The 22,272-nt window shown below is 41.9% G+C and overlaps 1 protein-coding gene across 1 annotated transcript; it reads left to right on the forward strand.

Annotated features, from left to right (window-relative positions):
• The first annotated feature begins 1,546 nt into the window (after positions 1-1,546).
• On the forward strand, positions 1,547-21,977 carry LOC100661923 (gastrokine-3-like). Its single transcript, XM_064269065.1, has 8 exons — positions 1,547-1,574; positions 1,813-1,966; positions 13,878-13,920; positions 16,720-16,773; positions 16,951-17,085; positions 18,756-18,863; positions 20,587-20,728; positions 21,636-21,977. Exons 1-8 carry the CDS (start codon positions 1,547-1,549, stop codon positions 21,728-21,730), a joined length of 759 nt encoding a protein of 252 aa, XP_064125135.1. The 3' UTR covers positions 21,731-21,977.
• The last annotated feature ends 295 nt before the right edge of the window (positions 21,978-22,272 follow it).

A 22,272-nucleotide genomic window follows, 5' to 3' on the forward strand; every position in this document is an offset into this window, starting at 1 on the left:
CTTAAAGTCATTCCACGACTCTTCTGGTCTTTGGTCATTAGTGTTCACTCCTCTGGTCTTTGGTCATTAGTGTTCAATGCCTCAAATCTATTCTTGAGATTGTCTGTAAATTCAGGTGGGATATAATACTCAAGATCGTATTTTGCCTCTTGTGGACTTGTTTTAATTTTCTTCAGTTTCAGCTTGAATTTGCATATAAGCAATTGATGGTCTGTTTCACAGTCAGCCCCCGGCCTTGTTTGGACTGATGTTATTGAATTTTCCATGGTGCCTTTCCACAGATGTAGTCAATTTGATTCTTGTGTATTCCATCTGGTGAGGTCCATGTGTGTAGCACCATTTATGTTAAAAAAGGTATTTGCAATGAAGAAGTTTTTGTTCTTGCAAAACTCTATCATGGGATCTCTGGCATCGTTTTTATCACTAAGGCCATATTTTCCAAATACCATTCCTTCTTCTTTGTTTCCAATTTTCTTATTCCAATCACCAGTAATTATCAATGCATTTTGATTGCATGTTTGATCAATTTCAGATTGCAAAAGTTGGTAAAAATCTTCAATTTCCTCATCTTTGGCATTGGTGGTTGGTGCATAAATTTGAATAATAATCGTATTAACTGGTCTTCCTTGTAGGCATATGAATATTATCACTGACAGAGTTGTACTTCAGGATAGATCTTGGAATGTTCTTTTTGACAATGAATGTAACACCATTCCTCTTCACTTTGTCATTCCCAGCATAGTAGACCATATGATTGTCCAATTGAAAATGGCTACCAGTCCATTTCAGTTCACTAATACCTAGATATCCATCTTTACGGGTTCCATTTCATTTTTACAACTTCCAGTTTTCGTACATCCCACATTCCAATTATTAATGGATGTTTGCAATTGTTTGTTCTCATTTTGAGTCATGCCAAATCAGCAAATGAAGGTTATGAAAGTTGGACTCCATTCACATCATTAAGGCCAGCTCTACTTTGAGTGGGCCGCTCTTCCGCAGTCATATTTTGAGTGCCTTCCAACATGAGGGGCTCATCTTCCAGCACTATATCAGACAACGTTCCACTGCTATTCACAATTTTCACTGGTTAATTTTTTCAGAAATAGACTACCAGCTCCTTCTTTCTAGTCTGTCTTAGTCTGGAAGCTCTGCTGAAACTTTCCACCATGGGTGACCCCGCTGGTATTTGAAATACTGGTAGCATAGCTTCCAGCTTCACAGCAACAGGCAAACCATCACAGTATGACAAACTGACAGACACATGGGGAGAAATTATTAAATTCTGTCTATATTTGAAGATGGAAACCCTGGTGGCATAGTGGTTAAGTTCTACGGCTTCTGTCCAAAAGGTTGGCCATTTGCATCCACCAGGTGCTCCTTGGAAACTCTTTGGGGCAGTTCTATTCTGTCCTATAGGGTCCTTATGAGTCAGAATCAACTCAATGGCAATGGGTTTGGTTTGATTTTTTTATATTTGAAAGTAGAGCTGAAAATATTTCCCAATAGATTGGATATGGAATGGGAAAGAAAGAAAAGAGTCAAAATGGCTCCAATGTCTTTGACCTTCGTGGGTAGGTGGATGAGGTTCCATTCACTGAGACGGAAAAGACTGGGGAGGGGGGAAGGGTGCACATTTAGGGAGGACTGCTGGAGTTTAGTTTTGATCATGTTCATTTTTAGATAATTAGATTTCAAATAGACATTTGAGTCTGGAGGTAAAGAAAGACACACGGGGTTGGAAAAAACCTGGGAGTTCTTAGAGTATAGATTATACTGAAAGCCATGACACTGTTTTATTTTGGTTTACAGGAAAGAAGAAAATGACCACATTTGAGGTTGAGAAAATGAAAGCGAAAAGGAATGGCCAGAATGCAAGAAACAAAGCCAGGCAAATGCGGTGGCTTGGGGGACCATTGAGGGGACAGAGAGGGCTCAGCCATGACAAATGCTACTGGTTTGCCAGGTAAGATGAGGGTTTAGTTTGGTAAGCAGTACCTTGGATCTTAAAAGCTTGCAAGCTGCCATCCAAGATACAATTGGTCTGTATTTGCCTGGAACAGCATATGAAGAAGGAGACCCAGGAATCAGAGAAGAAACTGGACTACAGGTCTAACTGGCTCTATGAACTACTGCCTCCTTAGCTATGAGACTGGAAAAACTGGGTGGTGCTGGCTACCATTACTGAACGTTTTGGTCAGAGAATCAATAGATGAATCCTAATCAAAAGAGGAAAAAATGTGGAACAGAATTTCAGATTCTTGCAGAGTCCAGACTATAGAGACCTATAGACCTATAGGACCTATAGAGACTGCAGGAATCCCCAAATCTATCACTCTGACAAAATCAAGCCATGAACTGAAATTATCCCATGAAGTCGTCTTTAAACTAAACAACCATTTAGCCAAATTAGTAAAGAAAGTTCACCATGAACATTGTGCTGTTTTCAAGAATTATCTATATCAGATCAAATTGTCCACAGTAACTCTAAAGCATAGATGTGAAGTGAAGTTTAGGGGGTAGTGAATCTAAGTCAATGGCGGTGAAACAACATAGGTAAAAACAGCAAGAATGGTGACACAACATGAGGAATGTAACCGATGTTATTGAATCGTACACTTAGAAATTAATGAAGGGGTGTAGTTCTGCTGTGTATATTTTCACCAAAATTAAAAATAAATGATGAGTGCTGAGCACTGACCAGCGCATTTAGTGTTATGGAGGTCACTAGGTTCTTTCAGGACAATTTCAGTGGAGTGAATGGCAGTAAACCATTGGACCAGGTCCAAGGGAATCTGGGAAGAAACAGCATGGACCACTCTTTCAAGAAGTTTTGTTCTAAATGGAAGGAGAGAACAGGGGTGGCAATTAGGGTGCGAAGCACCATCAGGAGGGTGAGTTCTTTTTATTTTTCTTGTTACCGTTTTGTTTTTAATGTGCAAGAGGTAGCAGCATATATTTTTGCTTACAGAAATAATTCAGAAGAGAAGGGGAAATGAAGGATGTAACAAAGAAAGAGAGAGAGAGAGATAAGTGGGAATGGAATGAGAAGAAGGAATGTAATCTAGTACCAAAGCACCAAAGCAGAGAAATGAGCCTTAGCTAGAACACAGAGAGACAACCCTTAGAAATAGGAGAAAAGTTAGAGTCTACATGTACAGATGCTAGTAGGCGGGTAGATATGGTGATGGGAGTGTGTGGAAGTTCTTTTCAGATGGCTTTTATGTTCTCAATGAAACAAGGATTGAGGTACATCTGTCAGCATCCAATTTGGAAAACAGGAATCACTTTTGTTTTTGTTTTTTGTAGAAGACTGGTCAATTTATTTTCACAGAGTGCGCAAATATAAACCAGTTAGTTTCAGTTTTTTGTCGTTTTTTTTTTTCCTTCCCCATTTCTCCCTTCCCCCAGTCCCCGGTAACCACCAGTCTTTCATCTCTATGCATCTGCCTATTCTAGATAGTTCATGTAAGTGGGATCTTACAATACTCGTCCTTTTGCTTTTGACTTATTTCATTCAGTATAATGTTTTCAAGGTTCCTTCATGTCACAGCATGTATCAGGACTTCATTTCTCTCTATGGCTAAATACATGCCATTGTGTGGATAGGCCACATTTTGTTGGTTCATCCATCTGTTAATGGGCACTTGGACTGTTTCCACCCTTTAGCTATTGTGAATGGTGCTGCAGTGAACATTAATGTATAAGGATCTGTTTGAGCCCCTGCTTTCATTTCTTTTGGGTATATTTCTATGAGTGGAATTCCAGGATCTTATGGTAATTCTGTGTTTAATTTTTTGAGGAACCACCTAACTGTTTTCAACAGTAGTTGTGTCATTTTACTTTCCCACCAGCAATGTGCAAGGGTTACAATTTCTCCACAAGGAAACTCGTAAGTAGGGAGATTGGATTGGAGAAAGAACTGGTTACAAAGGGATTGGAAGGGCTGAACAAGCCAATAAGAGAGAGGGTTGTAAGGAGACCACTGAGTTGCTGGAGGAGCTACTGCTAACGCTGAACCACTCCCTGTGGGTGCCAGAAATGCTGATGCCTCTGGGTCCTGCAGGAGTCAGAGTCAGAGTGACTTCTCCACTCGTCCTCTCTTCTAATCTTGAGTCAGTGCTCCTATGGCAGAAGCTAACCAGAAAGCATCTGGCAAAGGAATCTAGGCAATGCAGTTTTGAGACTTCCTGCCCTTTGCAATACAGGAAAGATCTTAGAAGGCCAGGAGTGAAGCTAAATACCACAAACCACACAAGCTCATCAGCTGAGAGTAAACATGGGGGAGAGATATTGGAGGTTTTAGAAGAGGAGAAGGCAAACAATAGCTGCCTAAGAGAGTGGGAGTGTGGTTGAACCTGAATACAGTAAGATTGCTTAGAGTTTTACAGGCACGATAGAGGTAAATAAACCTGAATTAGAACTTAGACCATTCAGCATGCTGTGTGGTCTTCTCCAGCCACATTCACCTAGATGCCACCAAGTAGGCAAAGATGTGGTTTAATCAAATGAATTCATTCAAGTAGAGCAAGTGAGTTGAGAGTGTATGTAAGGCAGTAATTATAATAACTGGCCACTGGATTTAAGTAGGTAAGGAAGGAAGTGAAGACATCAGGGAGGGGCAGAGGAAGGGCTTGCTATATATTAAGTTCCTATCTCACCCACAGACTGAAAGTTTCTTGACATCAAGGAACAAGTCTATCTAGATCATCACTGTGTTTCTAATGTTTTGCTGCCTAGCACCAGGTAGGAACTTAATAAATATTTGTTAGATAGATGACTGAACGGATGAATGTATTCACTGCCATATCTCCTGCTAGGCTGCAAGTTCTTTTGAGGTCAGGGACCATGTCTGGCTTATTCATTTGTCTCCTTGGTACTAACATAGTACCTGGCACATTATAGGCACAAAATATTTTTGTTAAAATGAACTAAATCAATTTGAAAGGCCAAAAAAGGAAACCTAGCAAACCAGAATAGATTGTGTCATGAATGTTATAGGGCAGGCTGCATAGGACCTGTGGACTCCAGCCAGAAGGGAGAGCGGACAAATTAAGGCCTGGTGGTAATCAACATAAGCAAGTAAAATGCCAAGTTCAAGTTCAATGTGAGCAGGCATTACACTTCCCAGCCTTTCTAAGCTGAAGGAGCAGTAGAATTATAGACATTGACTATAGGAGAAGAGGGTTGTTTCATGCCATTAACCATGGCTAGGGTTTAATCGTTTATGTGTGACATTTGGCAATAGCATAATAGCCTGTGTCCTTCGTAGGTGTTGCATTATGGGCCTTGGGCTCTGCATGCCCGGTTACTATGAGGCCTTGAGGTAGCTGCTTCTTTATCTATAGGGTACGTTGTGTCTGGCCAACTCTAGTGACTGCAGGAGGGAGCTGGAGGGCCTACAGCAGCATATGGATGAGGCAACCAAGGTCTCACTGGTAACCTTTGTGGACCAATAGCCATGAACAGAGACAACCTCCCACCAGCCCCAACCACCACCACCACTACCACTCTGGATAACTTGGCACCAAGATCCTTGGCACAACCGTGGGAGGGATAGGAATCTGGGGAATGACTGAAGTTAAATTTCCTACCAGCCTAATTTTTTAATAGTATAGGCAGCAGATTAAATTTTATTTACAGAATTTTTAAAAAATGAAATTTTTTATGCACTTGTGTTTGGAGCATGAGGTTCCTACCTATCACACAGGTTTTATACACCTCTGGGAGGCCTGCATAGACTTCATTTACAGGCAGGCCCACGATGTGGGCAATGTGAGCCAGTAGACAACGAGCTGGGGTGGACCCTATAGGTAAACTCTATGTGTTAGCACAGTTTTTGAGGGTCAGGAATTCAGCAGAATTTAGCTGGGTGCTCCTGACTCAGGGTCTTTCATGAGTTTGCAGCCAAACCTGCAGTTATCTGAAGGCTTGACTGGGGCAGGAAGGTCCACTTCCAAAATGGCTACCTCACGTTGCTGCTGGCAGGAAGCCTCTGTTTCTTGCCACATAGGCGTCTCACAGCATAGCAGCTGGTGTCCCTGAGAGCAAGTAGTCCAAGAGAGTACAAGGCAGAAGTCACAACGTTTTTTTATGAACTAGACTAGCAAGTGCCACACCGTCATATCCACAACATCCCATTGGTTTGATGTTTTTAATTGAACAAAGAGTTTAACAATAAGATCATTCAGCTAATTCCTACTTGCACTGCATTTTGACCTCGGCTATTCTCTTACTCAGGTCCTGGGTGGTGCCAATGTTTTGTGCTCTGTTGCTAATCTAAAGGTTTCTGGTTCAAACCCACCCAGTGGTACCATGGATGCAAAGGCCTATTAATCTGCTTCTGTGAAGCTTATAGCCAAGAAAACCCTATGGAGAAGTTCTACTCTGTAGCACATGGGATTGCCATGAGTCAGAATCAACTCAACAGCAATGGATTTTTTGGTTATTACCTTACTCAAGCTACTGCTTGTGAGAGATGACAAAAAGCAAGCATGATATTTATAAGTATATGCACTTTTGTGCTCAGCATCAGCAAATTAACTCTCTTACCCATCCCACCCCCAAATAAAACGACTTTACTTCTGAAAGGACTCTCCCACCATTTGTTGATTGAAGAAAATTAAGTCGTTACCTACGGAATTGGTTCCGCCGCATATTGACAGCAACAGCCACCTGAGCTGGGTTTCCTGCAGTCATCCAAGATGTCAGCCAAGTGTCCAAACCCTCATCTTCTGGGGGAGGGAGGGCAGCCAGTGAGTATGGAACCTAAAAGTCAGAACTGAGATTAAAACCCAGGTTTTCAGATTCTGGTTTGATGTTCTTTCTAATACTCCAGGTTGTCTTCTGAAAAGTTTATAAGAATGCAAAACTCGGTATTCAATAACAATACAAGAGGATATACTAAAGGATAAGGGGAAATGGGTACTTTGAATAGAGTTGATCTTATATCCCTTCAATAGTTCCTTTTCCAGCAAATACCCATGACAACCACACAAAGTCACAGAGAGAGCCGGAACTTGACTGGACTGCCACGTTTGTCCAGGTCTCTCAAGTTTTCCACCTTTGACAGGGTGCAGTGTTACCACTTTCTATTGCTCATTTTAGTGGAAAATATTTTCCTTCTCTGACAGGTTTCCACCTTACACTGGTTCCAGCTTTCAAAGATTATACTGTAGTATATGTACCATAAGGGCATATAAGTCTCCACTTCATGCCTTACCCATAACACACACACACACATGCATACACACACACATACACACACATACATACACAATTCTATTCTCCTGGATAAGAGGATAAAGGAATTTAGAACTCAAAGACGAAAAATGCTGCATCTTCGGAGAAGTTGTTTGTTTTTCCTCTCTCCCCAGATGTTAGGTGTTAGGAAAGAGATCCAGTATTGGCAAAAGGAGTAAAAATATTATATAACCCCCCCCGAATTTTCTCATCCCCCCCACCCCCCGTTGGAAGAAGATCTCTGGTGGTTAAGAGTTTGGCTGCTAACCTAAAGGTCAGCAGTTCAAATCCACCAGCTGGTCCTTGGAAACCCTATCGGCCAGTTCTACTCTGTCCTCTAGGGTAACTATGAATTAGAATTGACTCAACGGCAATGTTTGTTTGTTTTCCCCTGTTGGAGCAGCATCTTGGGGCATTAGCTGGGTAGTTTGGAGCTGGTGAGGACTTCTCCTTGGAATGCCCGACTCAGGAAAACATAGAGCAGACACAGTGAGGCCCAGAGAAGTCACAGGTTACTGGCTCCTGGTCAGCCCTCTGTGTTCTTTGGTTTGTTTTCTACAATGTCAAGCTCAGGGCACTAGATTTTGGGAAGAATGAGTGTCAGGAATGAACTCTTATTGGCCTAGTAGAGGAACTAGGGTTGAGGAAAAGGGAAATCCCCAACTGGAGCACCGTCACCTGGAAGGAAGATGTAAGCCTAGTGGAAAGTACCTAGGGCCGGCCACCACTGCACACAGGTCCTAGTCTTGCCACTTATTTGCTGTATGACCCTCACCAGGCGTTGACTTTCTCTGTTTCTGATACCACTTCTCTAAAGTAGGTACAATTATTGGGGGCCCACCTCCCCAAGATGGTTTTACCACCTAAAATCAACCATTCTTACTATGCTCCACTTCTTCCTGAAGTTTTTCCCAAGTGAACTAAAGTGGGAGATCAGAGATTAAAGAATAAAAAATAAGTATGTATTTTCTGTTGGTAAAAGAGGAACCTTGAAGGCAGTGGTTCTTTGGGGGGAAAAAAAAAATAGAATAATCTTAATGAAAGCTATGGCTCTTCTCCCAGGAATGGGGGGGTGGGGTCACCACATGTGTGCCCACTAACGAAGTTTTAAGAATCCCTGGTTGCCCAGTGGTTCGCGATTCAAACCCACTCAGTGGCTCTACAGGAGAAAGACCCAACGATCTGCTTCTGTAAAGATTACAGCCAAGAAAACCCAATGGTGCAATTCTACTTTGTAACACATGGGGTCGCTATGAGTCGAAATCAACTTGGTGGTACCTAACAACAACAAAGTTTTACATAAAATTTCAGGAGGCTTATTTCAGAGCCCATTCGTATATGGTGGGCCTAGATAAGAACACTTGCTTTAGGAAAAGAGTTGTAAAAATCAACTTTGTAAAAGAGGAGGTCAGCTGCCTAACAAGACAGGGTGGACTGAGGGCCCTGACTGCCAATCTGCTGGGAATGAAGAGATGAGAGAAATCGAGCAGTAGGGCACTGGGTGGACATAGAGATGAGCAGTTCAGGGTGGATACGAGATGCAGCAAGAGAACATTTGTTAGAAGATCGTGCCTGCACAGAAAACTCAGATAGGTTGGTTCTGAGAAAGTATTTAGGACTGGGGTCTGGGGAGCACAAAAGAAAGAACAGAGAAAAAATGCAGAGAAAGAAAGCCAGAAAAGGAAGAGAGAACAGAACACAGTGGGCCCAGGCAGTCAGTGTCCTGGGCAGCCAGAGCCCACGTCCCAGGAAGATCTGAGAAGGCAGGAGGCAGAGGGAGCTGAGCGGAAGAAAGCCAAAGGGTCAAGAAAGAGGGGAATTTGAAAAGCACGGTAGATAACAAATGAACATAACCGTAATTAGCCGTTGCTGTCAAGTTGATTCTGGCTCCTAGTGACCCTATAGGACAAAGTAGGACTACCCCATAGGGTTTCCGACAGCATTCAAACTGCCAACCTCTTGGTTAGCAGCCGAGCTCTTAACCATTAGGCCACAAGGCCTACAATCATGATTGGATATAGGAATATAAGACAAGTGTCAGGAGGAGGCCAGACTCACCATGTACCGCACTCCAAGAAGAGAAAATTGAAAACAACGAAACCAAACAAGACTATCAGAGTGAGAGTTTGTAAGCCATGGCTGATTACTGATGTATGTTTTTCATTTGCTTAGAAATTAGAGAAGAAATACAAGTATGGAGAGTATGCACAAAGCTTTAATAATTAAAAAATAATAATAATTCTTCAGTTATGATGTTCCACTGAGTTCTACAAAGTCAGAAAGACTAGTTAAACATTTGTATAATTACAGGGATGACTATAGACGTCTGTGTCCCAGAGGGAACCAGAAGATGTAAAATAAGGAGGAGGAAGTTTCTGGTTTATAGCAGGCAGTAAGTACATTAAAGAGAAAATCAAAGGGTCTTTAGCAAACACCAAACAGGACCAGGAATCAGGACATAGGAGCCTTTCTCTTGCCAGAGCTCCAGGATACAAGATAAAAGGCAAACAACTTTACAGATACCTGGCTTTCTTTTTCTTTTTCTCTTCACCCCCTGCCCCGTAATTCAAGGACAAAAACATTAATGATGTCGCTTTGCTAACCTTATCATTGTACCTTAACTGGAGTTTATACAGACGGCCACTTCTTATTGTACATATTATTCTTTCCAGATTTGAATTCTCTTCCTCATTCTTATTATTATCAAATACTTGATTCCACTATTTGCCATATATATGTGTGTGATATATGCATATATATTGCACTATGTGTGTATATATATATCGCACTATATATATGTTTGTGTACTTACACACACTAATATATAGGGTTGCTATGAATTAGAGTAGACTCAATGCCAAGCAACATATGTATGTGTGTGTGTGTGTTGTTTGTGTATATGTTGTTGTTAGGTGCCGTCAAGGTACCTACTCATAGCGACCCTATGTACAATAGAACTGAACACTGCCCAATCCTGCGCCATCCTCACAATCATCGTTACATTGTTATGCTTGAACTCATCCTTGCAGCCACTGTGTCAATCCATCTGGTTGAGAGTCTTCCTCTTTCACTGACCCTCTACTTTATCAACATGATGTCCTTCTCCAGGGACTGGCCCCTCCTGATAACATGTCCAAAGTATGTGAGATGAAGTCTAGCCATCCTTGCTTCTAGGGAGCATTCTGTACTTCTTCCAGGACAGATCTGTTTGTTCTTTTGACAGTCCATAGTATATTCAATATTTTTCGCCAACACCATAATTCAGAGGCATCAATTCTTCTTCGGTCTTCCTTATTCATTGTCCAGCTTTCCCATGCATATGAGGCAATTGAAAATGCCATGTCTTGGATCAGGCACCCTTTAGTCCTTAAAGTGACTTCTTTGCTTTTTAACACTTCAAAGAGATCTTTTGCAGCAGATTTGCCCAATGCAATGCATCATTTGATTTCTTGGCTGATGTGGTTCCAAGTAAAATGAAATCCTTTACTTTACACCTTCAATCATTTCTCCATTTATCATAATGTTGCTTATTGGTCCAGGTGTAAGGATTTTTGTTTTCTTTATGTTGAAGTACAACCTATACTGAAGAATGTAGTCCTTGATCTTCATCAGTAAGTACTTCAAGTCCTCTTCACTTTCAACAAGCAAGGTTGTGTCATCTGCATACGGCAGGTTCTTAATGAGTCTTCCTCTAATCCTGATGTTGCCTTCTTCAAATAACCCAGCTTCTTGAATTATTTGTTCAGTACACAGATTGAATAAGTATAGTGAAAGGATACAACCCTGAGGCACACCTTTCCTGACCTTAAACCATGCAGTATTCCCTTGTTCTGTTCCAAATGCTGCCTTTTGGTCTAAGTACAGGTTCCTCATGAGCACAGTTAAGTGTTCCAGAATTCTCATTCTTTGCAATGTTATCCATAATTTGTTATGATCTACACAATCAAATGCCTTTGCATAGTCAATAAAACACAAGTAAACATCTTTACTGTATTCTCTGCTTTCAGCCAGGATCCATCTGACATCAACAATGATATCCCTTGTTCCACGTCCTCTTCTGAATCCATCCTGAATTTCTGGCAGTTCCCTGTTGATGTATTCCTGCAACCATTTTTGAATTATCTTCGGCAAAAGTTTACTTGTGTATGTTATTAATGTTACTGTTCGATAACTTCTGCATTCTGTTGGATCACCTCTTTTGGAATGGGTACAAATATGGATCTCTTCCAGTAGATTGGTCAGGTAGCTGTCTTCCAAACTTCTTGGCGTAGATCAGTGAGCACTTTCAACAATCCGCTCATTAGAGAAATATCTCGATCAGTACTCCATCAATTCCTGGAGCCTTGTTTTTTGCCAGTGCCTTCAGTGTAGCTTGGACCTCTTCCTTCTGTATCATCAGTTTTTGATCATATGCTATCTCCTGAAATGGCTGAACGTTGACCAATTCTTTTTGGTACAGTGTGTATTCCTTCAATCTTCTTTTGATACTTCTTGTGTCACTTAGTGTTTTCCCTGTAGAATCCTTCAAAATGGCTTGAATTTTTTCTTCAGTTCTTTCAACTTGTGAAATGCCAAGCATGTTCTTCCTTTTTGGTTTCCCATCTCCAGGTCTTTACACATTTCATTATAATACTTTACTTTGTCTTCTTGAGCTACCCTTTGAAATCTTCCATTTGGCTCTTTTACTACATCATTTCTTCCTTTTGCTTTAGCTACTCTACATTCAAGAGCAACTTTCAGAGTCTCTTCTGTCATCTATTTTGGTCTTTTCTTTCTTTCCTGTCTTTTTAATGACCTCTTGCTTTCTTCATATATAATGTCCTTGATGTCATTCCACACTTCAGTCATTAGTGTTCAATGTGTCAATCATATTCTTGAGATGGTCTCTAACTTTAGGTGTGGTATGTATGTATATCACTATAGCCAGACACTGCTAAGCACTCCAAAAGATGCAGAGATAAATAATATACCATCAGTGTAATCCATTCATTCACTCATTCAACTTAATATATATATATTTGAGCACCTACTCTGTGCTAAGTGTTGTTCTAAATATTAGAGTTACAGCAGAGAATAAAATCAAGTCTCTAACTTTACAGAGTTTACAGTCCAGTGACATAAATGTGCAAATTAATAGCCTGATCAGGCAAATACACAAATAAACATAACACAACAAAAAAATATAAAGAGCAAAATAAAGGTACAAGCAGAGGACTATTGCATTTCAAAAGGAGAAAAAAACATTTGGCTGTGAGTGAAGAAGAAAGGCTGGGTAGGGAGGGGAGCAGTTGGTTTGAAGTGGCTGTGAAAAAAATGGTAGGAGGAAGAAGAAGCAGGGCAAGGAGTCTCTAGGTGAATGAAGGCATGGTGTCCAGACAGCATGGGCTGCATGTGGGCACAGTGGAGAGCTAGATTTAGTTATGTCTGGCATAAGTTGGAAAGAAGTACAAGGTGGGGCCACAAAAGTAAGTTGGGACCAAATCGCAGGAGTGCTTGAATGACTCTGGAGAAGTGAAGTAAAGTGACAGCACTGGAAGAGCTGGTGGGATGGATTGGAAGATGGAATAGAGAATGTAAGGCAAAAGAGAAGTGCTTTCCAAACTTCTTGTTCACACCTTTCCATGATTAGAAGCTCATTTGGAACCATTGGCTGATTCTGCTTCTAGGACATGGCTACTTTAGTTTTACTCCCTTCGCTCCTTGCACCTGGACTTAAGGGAAAGAGGGGTGGCCGCCGGCTGACTGGGGCTCAAATCATTCCTGGTCCCCATTTGCCTGGGGAGAGACTCCAATCAAATTAGCTGCTCAGCATGGTTATCAGAAAGGCAGAAAACCATAGATGGGTGCATGAAAGCAGAACAGGTGTTCCTCGGAACACTTGTTCTTTTAATCTATAGTTTGAAGTTAACAAACCACCAAAAGCAGTGCATTGTTGGGGGAAATGCATGGAGTTTGAGCATTTGGAGCCCTAGATCTGGGTTCAAGTGCTAACTCTGCACTAACAGTTACATCCTAGCTATATTCTTATCTGTAAAATGGGTTAACAATCTCTGCTCAACCTAACTCATATAAGGAGCAAATAAAATCATGGTTCTGAGGGTGATTTGTAAGTTTTAAAGGGCTTTAAAAAATGCATAATAATATACCCTTTTGATTTTCTGCACCTTATAATTCCTTCTGCTTTCTCTTCTCATGATTTCTGCAGTTTTCATTAGAAGATTCACACTGCATTTCAAGATCTCTTCTGGCTTGCAAATTCCATTGCTCTGTAAAGCCCCTCACAAACACCCTGGGCTTCAAAATAAAGGGTTTAACTTTTATTTCTTCCCCCATTGCCATCACCCATTTGGAGACAAAGTCTTTTAGTCCCTGAAAACCATTTTTTAGTCCATTTTATTTATTTCGTCAAAACTATTGAGTACGTGCTCTGTGTATGGTGCTTTTGAGATACCAAGAGCAATAGAGATAAAAGCATGATATTATCTGAGCCCTGGACAACCTGATAGTCTCCAAAGACCATCTACTTGAAGCTCCCTTTGCCGATTTACACTAAGCACTGTGAGGACTGAGCTGCCTGTCTTGCTTCTTTGATCCTTCCAACCCTCATTTTTACTCATGTGCTTCATCTCCTTCAGAAGAAATACTGGTTTGGCCCTGGGCTCCTGGAATTTGATCCAGGTATGTGGGCCACCACCAGTCAGGGTGTAAGAAAAAATAAGATAATGGAAAAAAAAAAAAAAAAGACAATGTATGAAAAGGCCTAAATTCGTGCTTGGCTTACCGTATAAAGTCTGTAGTTCTTGTTATGGATCAAATTGTGTTCCCAAAATAGATATGTTGCAATCCTAACTTGTGCCCCTGTCAATGTGACCTTATTTGGAAATAGAGTTTTTCTTTGAAAATGTTATCAGCTAAACAGGCCATACTGGAGTAAGATGGGTCCTATTTCCTTCTGGGTGGTGTCTTATAAAAGGGGAAAACAGACACGGAGACAGGGACACACAGGGGAAGACGAGTGCCACGTTACGGTGCATCTTAAAGCCAAAGAACATCAAGAAACATCCAGGGCTACCAGAAGCTTGAAGAGACAAGGAAGGGCCTTCCCCTTGAGTGGTCAGAGAGAGCATGGTCCTGCCAATGCCCTGAATTTGGACTTTTGGCCTCCAGAAAGACAATACATTTCTGTTCTTCGAAGTCACCCACTTTGTGTTATTTTATTACAGCAGCCACAGGAAATGAAGAGTTTTCTTATCTCTCAGGGGCACCAGGACTGATCAAAGGGTCCTTTCTGGGAAAACCTGTAAGCCCAAACCTTTTGCCATCGAGTTGATTCTGACTAATAACGACTCTACAGGACTGAGTAGAACTGCCCCGTAGGGTTCCCAAGGAGGGGCTGGTGGATTCGAATTGCCAACCTTTTGGTTTGAATCCACCAACCACTCCTTGAAAACCCTATGGGGCAGTTCTACTTGTACTATAGGTTCATTATGAGTTGGAATTGACTCAATGGCAATGGTTTTTTACTGGGAAAAGAACCTTAAAATGAAATCTGGAAAGAGACAAACTATATAGTGGGAGCAAAATATCAGGGTAAGAACCACAGAAGTCAACAGAGGTGGACGTCTGAAGAGGTAAAATGAGGCCAGCTTGGTGGGTGGGCAGAGGCCAGCTTGGTGGGTGGGCAGAGGGCAGTGCAGGATCCAAACATGTGATTTCTGGGTTGGATGACGATCTCGGCTAGATTGCTTTTCAATCGATCTAATCTTATAATTCCCCTCCGTCTCTTTTGGCTTCATAAGGCTTTTCTTAACTACACCCACAGTTAGTTAAGAACTTCTCTGGAATTGCAAAGTAGAAACAGTGAGCTCATTGATTTGTGTTGGGACCATTTTGCAGGGTCTACTGTTTTCAATCCTTACCTTAGTAGTTAAGGTCACCGGCATGCCAGCCCACAAAGACTTGTTCCTTTGCCATGTTTGCCTTGGAACCACTGGAGTGAGCAGGGTAAAGGGAAAATATTCAGAAGCAGTAAAAGAAAAGTGATAACTGTGATTACATAAACTTGCCCTTTTTTCCTCTAATGGTATCTGGATCATGGTCAACTGCCACAGTCTTTTATCGAGACTATAGCTGAAAGGTCCAGTCCTATATAAACCAAACTTAGAAAGTAAATAGGACACAGAAAATTCTATTATGCCTACAGTTTCACAAGGTCTGAGAGAGGGGCAACATGAAATGCTTTGTAAGTATATTTTCTAATTTTGAAATATAGATGATTATGTTTTCAGAGTCAAAATAGCCTGGGAGTAATTCTGTTGTTTCCCATGGACTCTCCACTTTAAGCCCACATAGGATTTCCAAATATTAAGTTGGTACATAACATGCAAGCCTGTCTAGTAACTAATTTCTAAAATGATCAAGAAATTTTTTGGATTTAGTAAAGGTATTCATATTTTAGGAGTCTCTCTTTTAGATTCATCTTCTTTACAAATTGCCAGCAAAGGAAAACTTTGGATATATTTAATATATGGAACCAACTCTCAGAATACATTCATAAAATATTGTTGCTATCTGTATCTCATTTATATCCTTGATAAACTATGGCACTATAATTATCATTTGTAAAGTAGCTACTTTCTTTTTCTTTGAAGGTACATTTCACCTTTTATTGTTATCATGGTGCGTAGAATATTACACGAGATGTTGTGGGGATGCAGGAGAAGATGAGCTCCAGTCAAGTCTAGCTTATGTTGTGAGGGCACTTGAGCTGGGTCTGTCTTAAGAAGAGTGGATATAGGATAAGGGGCAAGGTTCTCTGTGAGGCTTTCTTGCTGTAGACTTTTCCTGCCCCACCAACTCTCTTTCATTTACTCTCTGATGCCTCAAATTCCTTCAACAGACAACGCAATTCACCCTGAGAGGAAATAATTGATTAATTGCGAATATCTCAGAAAGTAGTAATATATGAGTAAAATACATTTCTAAATAAGATGTAAATAAGTGGTGCAGGTTTTTTATTTTCAAGCAAGGTGAAAGAATCTAGAGGAAAGGAAACCAGGAGAATATCAGACTCCAGAGGGGGTCCCCAACTGCTGAGAGGAGAGAGGAAGGTGAAGAAAGGGAGGGCTGAGAATCTGAATTATCACTTATTGTACAATTTGGCCTAGGGATGGTCTGGCCCTACATGCAAATCAAGTAGTTAATCATAATATTTATTCCAGTGATTGGCAGTAGATACAGAGCAAGCCATTACATTGGTAGGAAATAAAAGGTATCCTTGAGTAAATGATGAAGCTTTGCCAGCATACCTCGTATCAACCACACTGAAAGACAACTTCCTGATACATACTGGGACCCTAGGATATGATAGGCTGTGAAAGCTACAGATCATTTTAAGATAGCTGTAATCCCCAGGAGGGCTCTGGACTCATCTGAGGCTAAGGCTGTAAGTGTGCAGAGTTCTTCTTTGCATTTCAGATTGTGTCTTCCATTCTCATGATCCTCCTCCTAACTCCATCTATGGTCCTGATGGTGAGTGAGAGTGCAGAGGGTTCAACCTTGTCTAGTCCTTCTTTATCAGAAGTATTTCAATTGTGATAATCAAAGGTAACCACCCTCAAATTTATTGTCAGTACCCCATAATCCTATAAGGGCAAAGTGGGAGCTCTGGACTTTCAGCTTTTCTCACTGTAGCTTGGTTTTCCCCAGAACACCAGTGACAGCCATCTTTTGGATGGGTCTGTTGGGACCCAAATCATCCATGTCAATGCCTTCCGAGGTATGGTTAGCATCCGGGACAACAATGTTTTGAGTGAATGGGATGGAATCATGGACTACAAGAATGTAAGTTGTGAAATACTTTCATTACAATGCCAAAGAAAACCTTTCATGGCCCAAAATGTAGCCTATGCTTTTCCAGAGAGAAGAGGACACTGTCTATATCTGCTTCCTTTAGGTGTAGGTCCTAGGTGGGAATACATGTCTTTAGGCAAGGGACCAGCTTTCCAGCAGTTGCAATGACTTCTTTTTTAGCAGAGCCTGTAGGAGGAGCTTCTTTGGTCTAAAAGGATCCCACATCTCTTGAATTCCTGTGGGGTGTAGACTTCACATGGCTACCGAAGACCTCCAAAATAAGAAAGCCATTTAAAGAGCCTCCTTTTGTATAATTGGTATGTGCTATAAAAGTTAGTTTGTCTTGTCCTCAGATTTTAGTCAGTTTATTTCCAAAAAAAGAAGGAGAATTTATTTTCATTTTTAGAAATCTCACCTCAACTTGCCCATCTCCTCAGACAATAAGACGTAGCAGAAAGATGCAGGATTGGGAAACAGTAGCCTATGCCCTTGCCTTGGCTCTCTAATAGAAAAGCTCTATAACTTGAGGGCCCACTCTTTCTTGTTTTCTCACCTGAAAAATAACATCAATAGCTGCCTTTCCTATAGGACTCTGAGAGGGTTAAATGAAGCAAATGCCCAAACTTTTCACTCTGGCCTACAAGGTCATCTATGATTTAGCCTCTGCTGGCTGGAAGCCACTCGCCGCACCTCCATTGCATACTCTCCAGCCACAGTGGACCCCTCAGGATGGACACCTCAAACACAGAGGTGTCTCTGCTCCCACATGTACCTGCCATGCTCTCTTCCCTGAACACCATCTCCCTCCCTCACTCTTACCTAATGGGCTCCTGGTAGCCTCAAGGCGAACTTCTTCCTGGAGGACATGCAGCCTAGTGATTTCCAACTTTGTTTTAAGCCATGGAAACATTTCTTCAAACAAAAGATTCCACAGAAATCTGGTATATAAAACAGAAGATAGAACACCACTGGCTGGAGGAAGGAGATGCTGGTGAAGTTCCCTTGGGCTCAGTCAGATACACCTGGAGAACCACTGCTCTAATCCAAAGCTGAGAGGCCAACTAACCAACAACAGAGTGAGCATCATGTGGAAGGGGGCGGTCAGTAGCAGACTCACGGCTAGAATCCACGTCTAGAGGTCCTGACTCTCTTACAGTCAGAGAGCACTCTATAATTTGCAGGACACTTTCACAAGCAGTAAATATCTCATCCTTTCATCTTCATGACAGCCCCCCTTCCAGAAAAAAAAAAAAAAAAACAGAGGGGCTATTATTTCTGTTCTATACCTGAGGAAACAGAATCATGGAGGCCATTGACGGTCATGATGGCAGCTAAGTGGCAGAACAGAACCTTAAAGTCACTTAAAGTTGGTACCAGAGCTGACCCCTACCCTCCACTCCCACCAGTTTGTTAATGGGGTGTGGAGAGTCCTGGGGCATTCCTTCCCATGTCTATAGTACAGGCAGCACCCAGGGCCCTCGGGAGCAGCAGGGCTGTGTGAGCGTTGCAGTCCTAATCCCAGCCCTTTGTTCTGGTGCCCAGGGCAGCACACTACTTTACCCTGGAGTCGAAAGAACATTCCTGCCAGCATCCAGCAGAAAGTAGGAGTCTATTGATATTTTGACTGAGTGAGTGAAATGTTTCTGCTGTGTTACTTTAAGGCCCTCCTGGCAGCTAAGCTGTTTAATAAGATGGCCTGTGTCCTAGTCAAGATGAACCAAGCTGCCTTCCCAACTTTGGATGAAATTATCAGGGCTCTGGACCAGCAGGTAAGAGAGACAGCTCACTGAGGTCCCCACCTAATTTGGTGTCTTCCAACTCTGCATCCTGCTCTCCTAGGACAATGCTCTGCACACAGCGGTACTTAGTTCATGCTCATTTTTAATGGCTAGCAAATATCACCACCATGCAAACCACTCTAAGTCCGGCCAATGGCCCATTAAGTCAATTCAAATTTCAATCATTGAAAACTCCATAAATTATACAATTTTGATGTATTCCAAAAGGGTTTGAGGTATATGTTAATCAGTATAAATTGCTAAATATAAACATTAGAGTGAATCCATAAGGTAGTTGCATCACCATGCCTTCCTCTCCTCATTCCTTCATACCCCCCAGATACCACACGCAGATTTTATCTTTAGCCTGAAATAGGCCCAAACCAAACCAAACCATTTGTTGTCATTGATTCAGTTCCAACTCATGGCAACTGCACTTGTGAGACTAGAACTGTGCTTCATAGGGTTTTCAATGGCTGATTTTTCTGAGGTAGATCACCAGGCCTTTTATCTGAGGTGTCTCTAGGTGGACTTGAATTGCATCCTTTCAGTTAGCAGCTGAGCACATTGACCACGAAACCACCTAGGGGCTCCTAGAATAAGCTTAGGATTGCTGAAACTCCCTTCCCATCAGCCCCTCAACAATGGTAGTCAAGTAAATTCTAAACCAGCAGGAAGTACTTGGAAAGTCATTGACATCCGCCCGTCATCTGCTGAAGTAACCTTCACAGCACATGTAGATAACACCGTTGTTCATGGCAGGAAGGTCACTGACTTTGGGAAAAAATACTCCTCAGGTCAAAAATATAAAGCAAGCTATTAATTTTTTTTAAAGAGAGAAACAGAAACTATTCCACTCATCTGATTTAACAAGCGAAAACAGTATGATTGCAACAAAGAATATTAAGACTATTCTATGTTGTCATTAAGGAAAGATGGGAAAAGCATTGGAGGCTGGAAGAGTTGAGAAATTAAGAAGGGTGAAGGGGATACAGACCAAAAAAAAAATAATCGCAGACAGACTCACACAGATTTTTCTGGAGCCATGTCGTCATCTTGTGGCCAGATAGAATACTGCTGTTACAGGCCAAACTCAAGGCCAAGTTTAGGTTCACAGCTATTTTGGGAAATTGAATCTCCCACATGTACTGTGGCAACTTGACTGTGGGCCAGTGTCTTAATTACCTAGTGCTGCTGTAAGAGAAATATCCTATGTGGGTGGCTGTAAAGAACAAAAATTTATTTTCTCACAGTTCAGGAGAATAGGAGTCCAAATTCAAGGTGTAGCTCTAGGAAGAGACCCTCGTTTGTCTACTTCAGCTTCTAGCAGCCAGAAATTCTTGGAGTTCTTGGCCTTGTAGATTCATCTAGTTCCGTCATCATCAGACGGTGTCTGTCTACCCCAGTTTGTTCACACATCTCTCCGTGTCTATGCTGCTGTTTTTATAACCCAGAAGTGATTGAGTTTAGGATCCACGGTACACTGATATGACCTCAACTGATTGATTACATTGGATTAGATCATATTATGGAAAGTGATTACATTGTGTTGGATTAGATTACATTCACAGGTATAAGAATTAGCATTCTAACACATATTTGGGGGGGACAAAATTCATTCTGTAACAGCGGGGTCCCCTAGAATGCAATCCTGCCTCTCTGCTGTACCACATCTACATGCTAGCTCACCGTTTTGACATGCCACCTCTTCCAGGCTTTAAAGCAATACCCGCCCACCCGTGGCCTGACCTACACTGTTTTACCCAGCCGGGTCAAGAACGTAGCCCAGTATGGAATGCCCATCAAGGACCTGTGCAGAGCAGTCCCCACCTACTTTGCCCAGCAACGAAAAGAAGGTGTGTTATCAACTTCACTAGAAAGTCAAATCCATGGGTGAGTTAGGAGGGGCAGTATTATTTCTAGGTCATTCCTAATTCTAATGACAGTTTTCAGGTCAGTTCATTCTTTGTTACTGAGTATTGAAATAACGTGGCCTGGAATGTATTTCCCTGGGTTGTCAGAGATGATCTCCTGGCACTGGGCTCACTGAGGAGAATAAGGAGCAGAATTAACTTAGCGTTACCAGAAGGTCAAGTGGGCAGTCATCTCAGCAGGGATTTGATAGTCAGTGAATGTGCTCTCTTGACCCAAAGCTTCATCAGCTCCTGCCCAAGCAGCACAGCACCATGCATTCCAACATTAGAGATTCATTGCTTTTGGGTCCTCAGTACTCCTCTCTCTCAAGCTGCCCAGAGGCTGAAAGGGAAGATGGTAATAGTTATAAACCACTCTTGGAAAGGAGCATTCCAGAGCCTGGGACCTCTGCTGGGAGTATGTGGGAGGATTGGTGGAAAGCTTGGAAAACACTGCCAGAGAAGACTTCAAGATCTACTGCTGTTCCAGATACAGTTGGCAACTTCTTCCCATTAGACTATTGGCAGTTATTTACTTACATCGTAGTATAAATTAATCAACCTTCTTTGTAACAGTAGGATCCAAGATGAACACAGGGAGAACTTGAAGACTTGAGGATTAAAAGATGATGATTAAGGGCCGGTAAAAGAAATAGAATGAGATGTAAGGCTAAATATTGCAGGGGCAAAAGGGATCTTCATTTTAGCTCCACAGTCTTTTGCAAATAGAGTTACACTGAGCAGCACATCTAGCGTAAGCGCAACTTTATAATATGTTCATTCTACTCTGGGGTCCTAAGGAAATTAAGTGATCTACTCCTTTGTAAAATTATTCTCTTTTTTCTTAAAGGTGTGGCACTGGCAATTGACCCTGAGTCCTGTTTTGAACTCCAACTTCTGTCCTTTATGGGGCTCGCCATCTGTGGTGAGATTCCTGGGCTCTGAACCTCCAGGCTGGCCACTTGGAGAGTGGACGCTTGGACTAGGCTGCCAGCCTGGAGCCAGGGCTCAAGGTCCCAGCCCTAGTCTGTCTACAGGACACTGGTCATTTAGTCCTCCACCTTCTGCCTTTTGACCAATGCCCAGCTTTGTAATCATGAAAGTAGGGTGCATTTCTCCCTCTGGGTTAGAACAATAAAGCTTCCTCTTGCCTCACTGATGAGCAGATGGTTACACTGGGCCCTCCCTACCTATACAGTCCTCTCTCAAGTTACCAGCATTTCCCAGCCTCCTGCAGTCCAGAGCATCACACACGAGCATGGGGTAAATGGAGCAGTGCCTCTCCTAGGATGTCTCCTTCCAAGGGCCTCTCTTTGTAATATCCCCTGAAGAATCCCTTGACAATTGTGGCCAAAAGAAAACGAAAAAACACTAACCACAGCACAAACTTAAGCTGTCAGATCTGAGGCTGTATCTCTATCTCCTGCAAACTGGTGCTAAGATCCTAAGGAAGTCTGTTCCCTGTACCATGGAAAATCCCTGAGACA

The sequence above is a fragment of the Loxodonta africana genome, chromosome 15, assembly GCF_030014295.1.
Source record: "Loxodonta africana isolate mLoxAfr1 chromosome 15, mLoxAfr1.hap2, whole genome shotgun sequence".
Classification (NCBI taxonomy): Eukaryota; Metazoa; Chordata; class Mammalia; order Proboscidea; family Elephantidae; genus Loxodonta; species Loxodonta africana.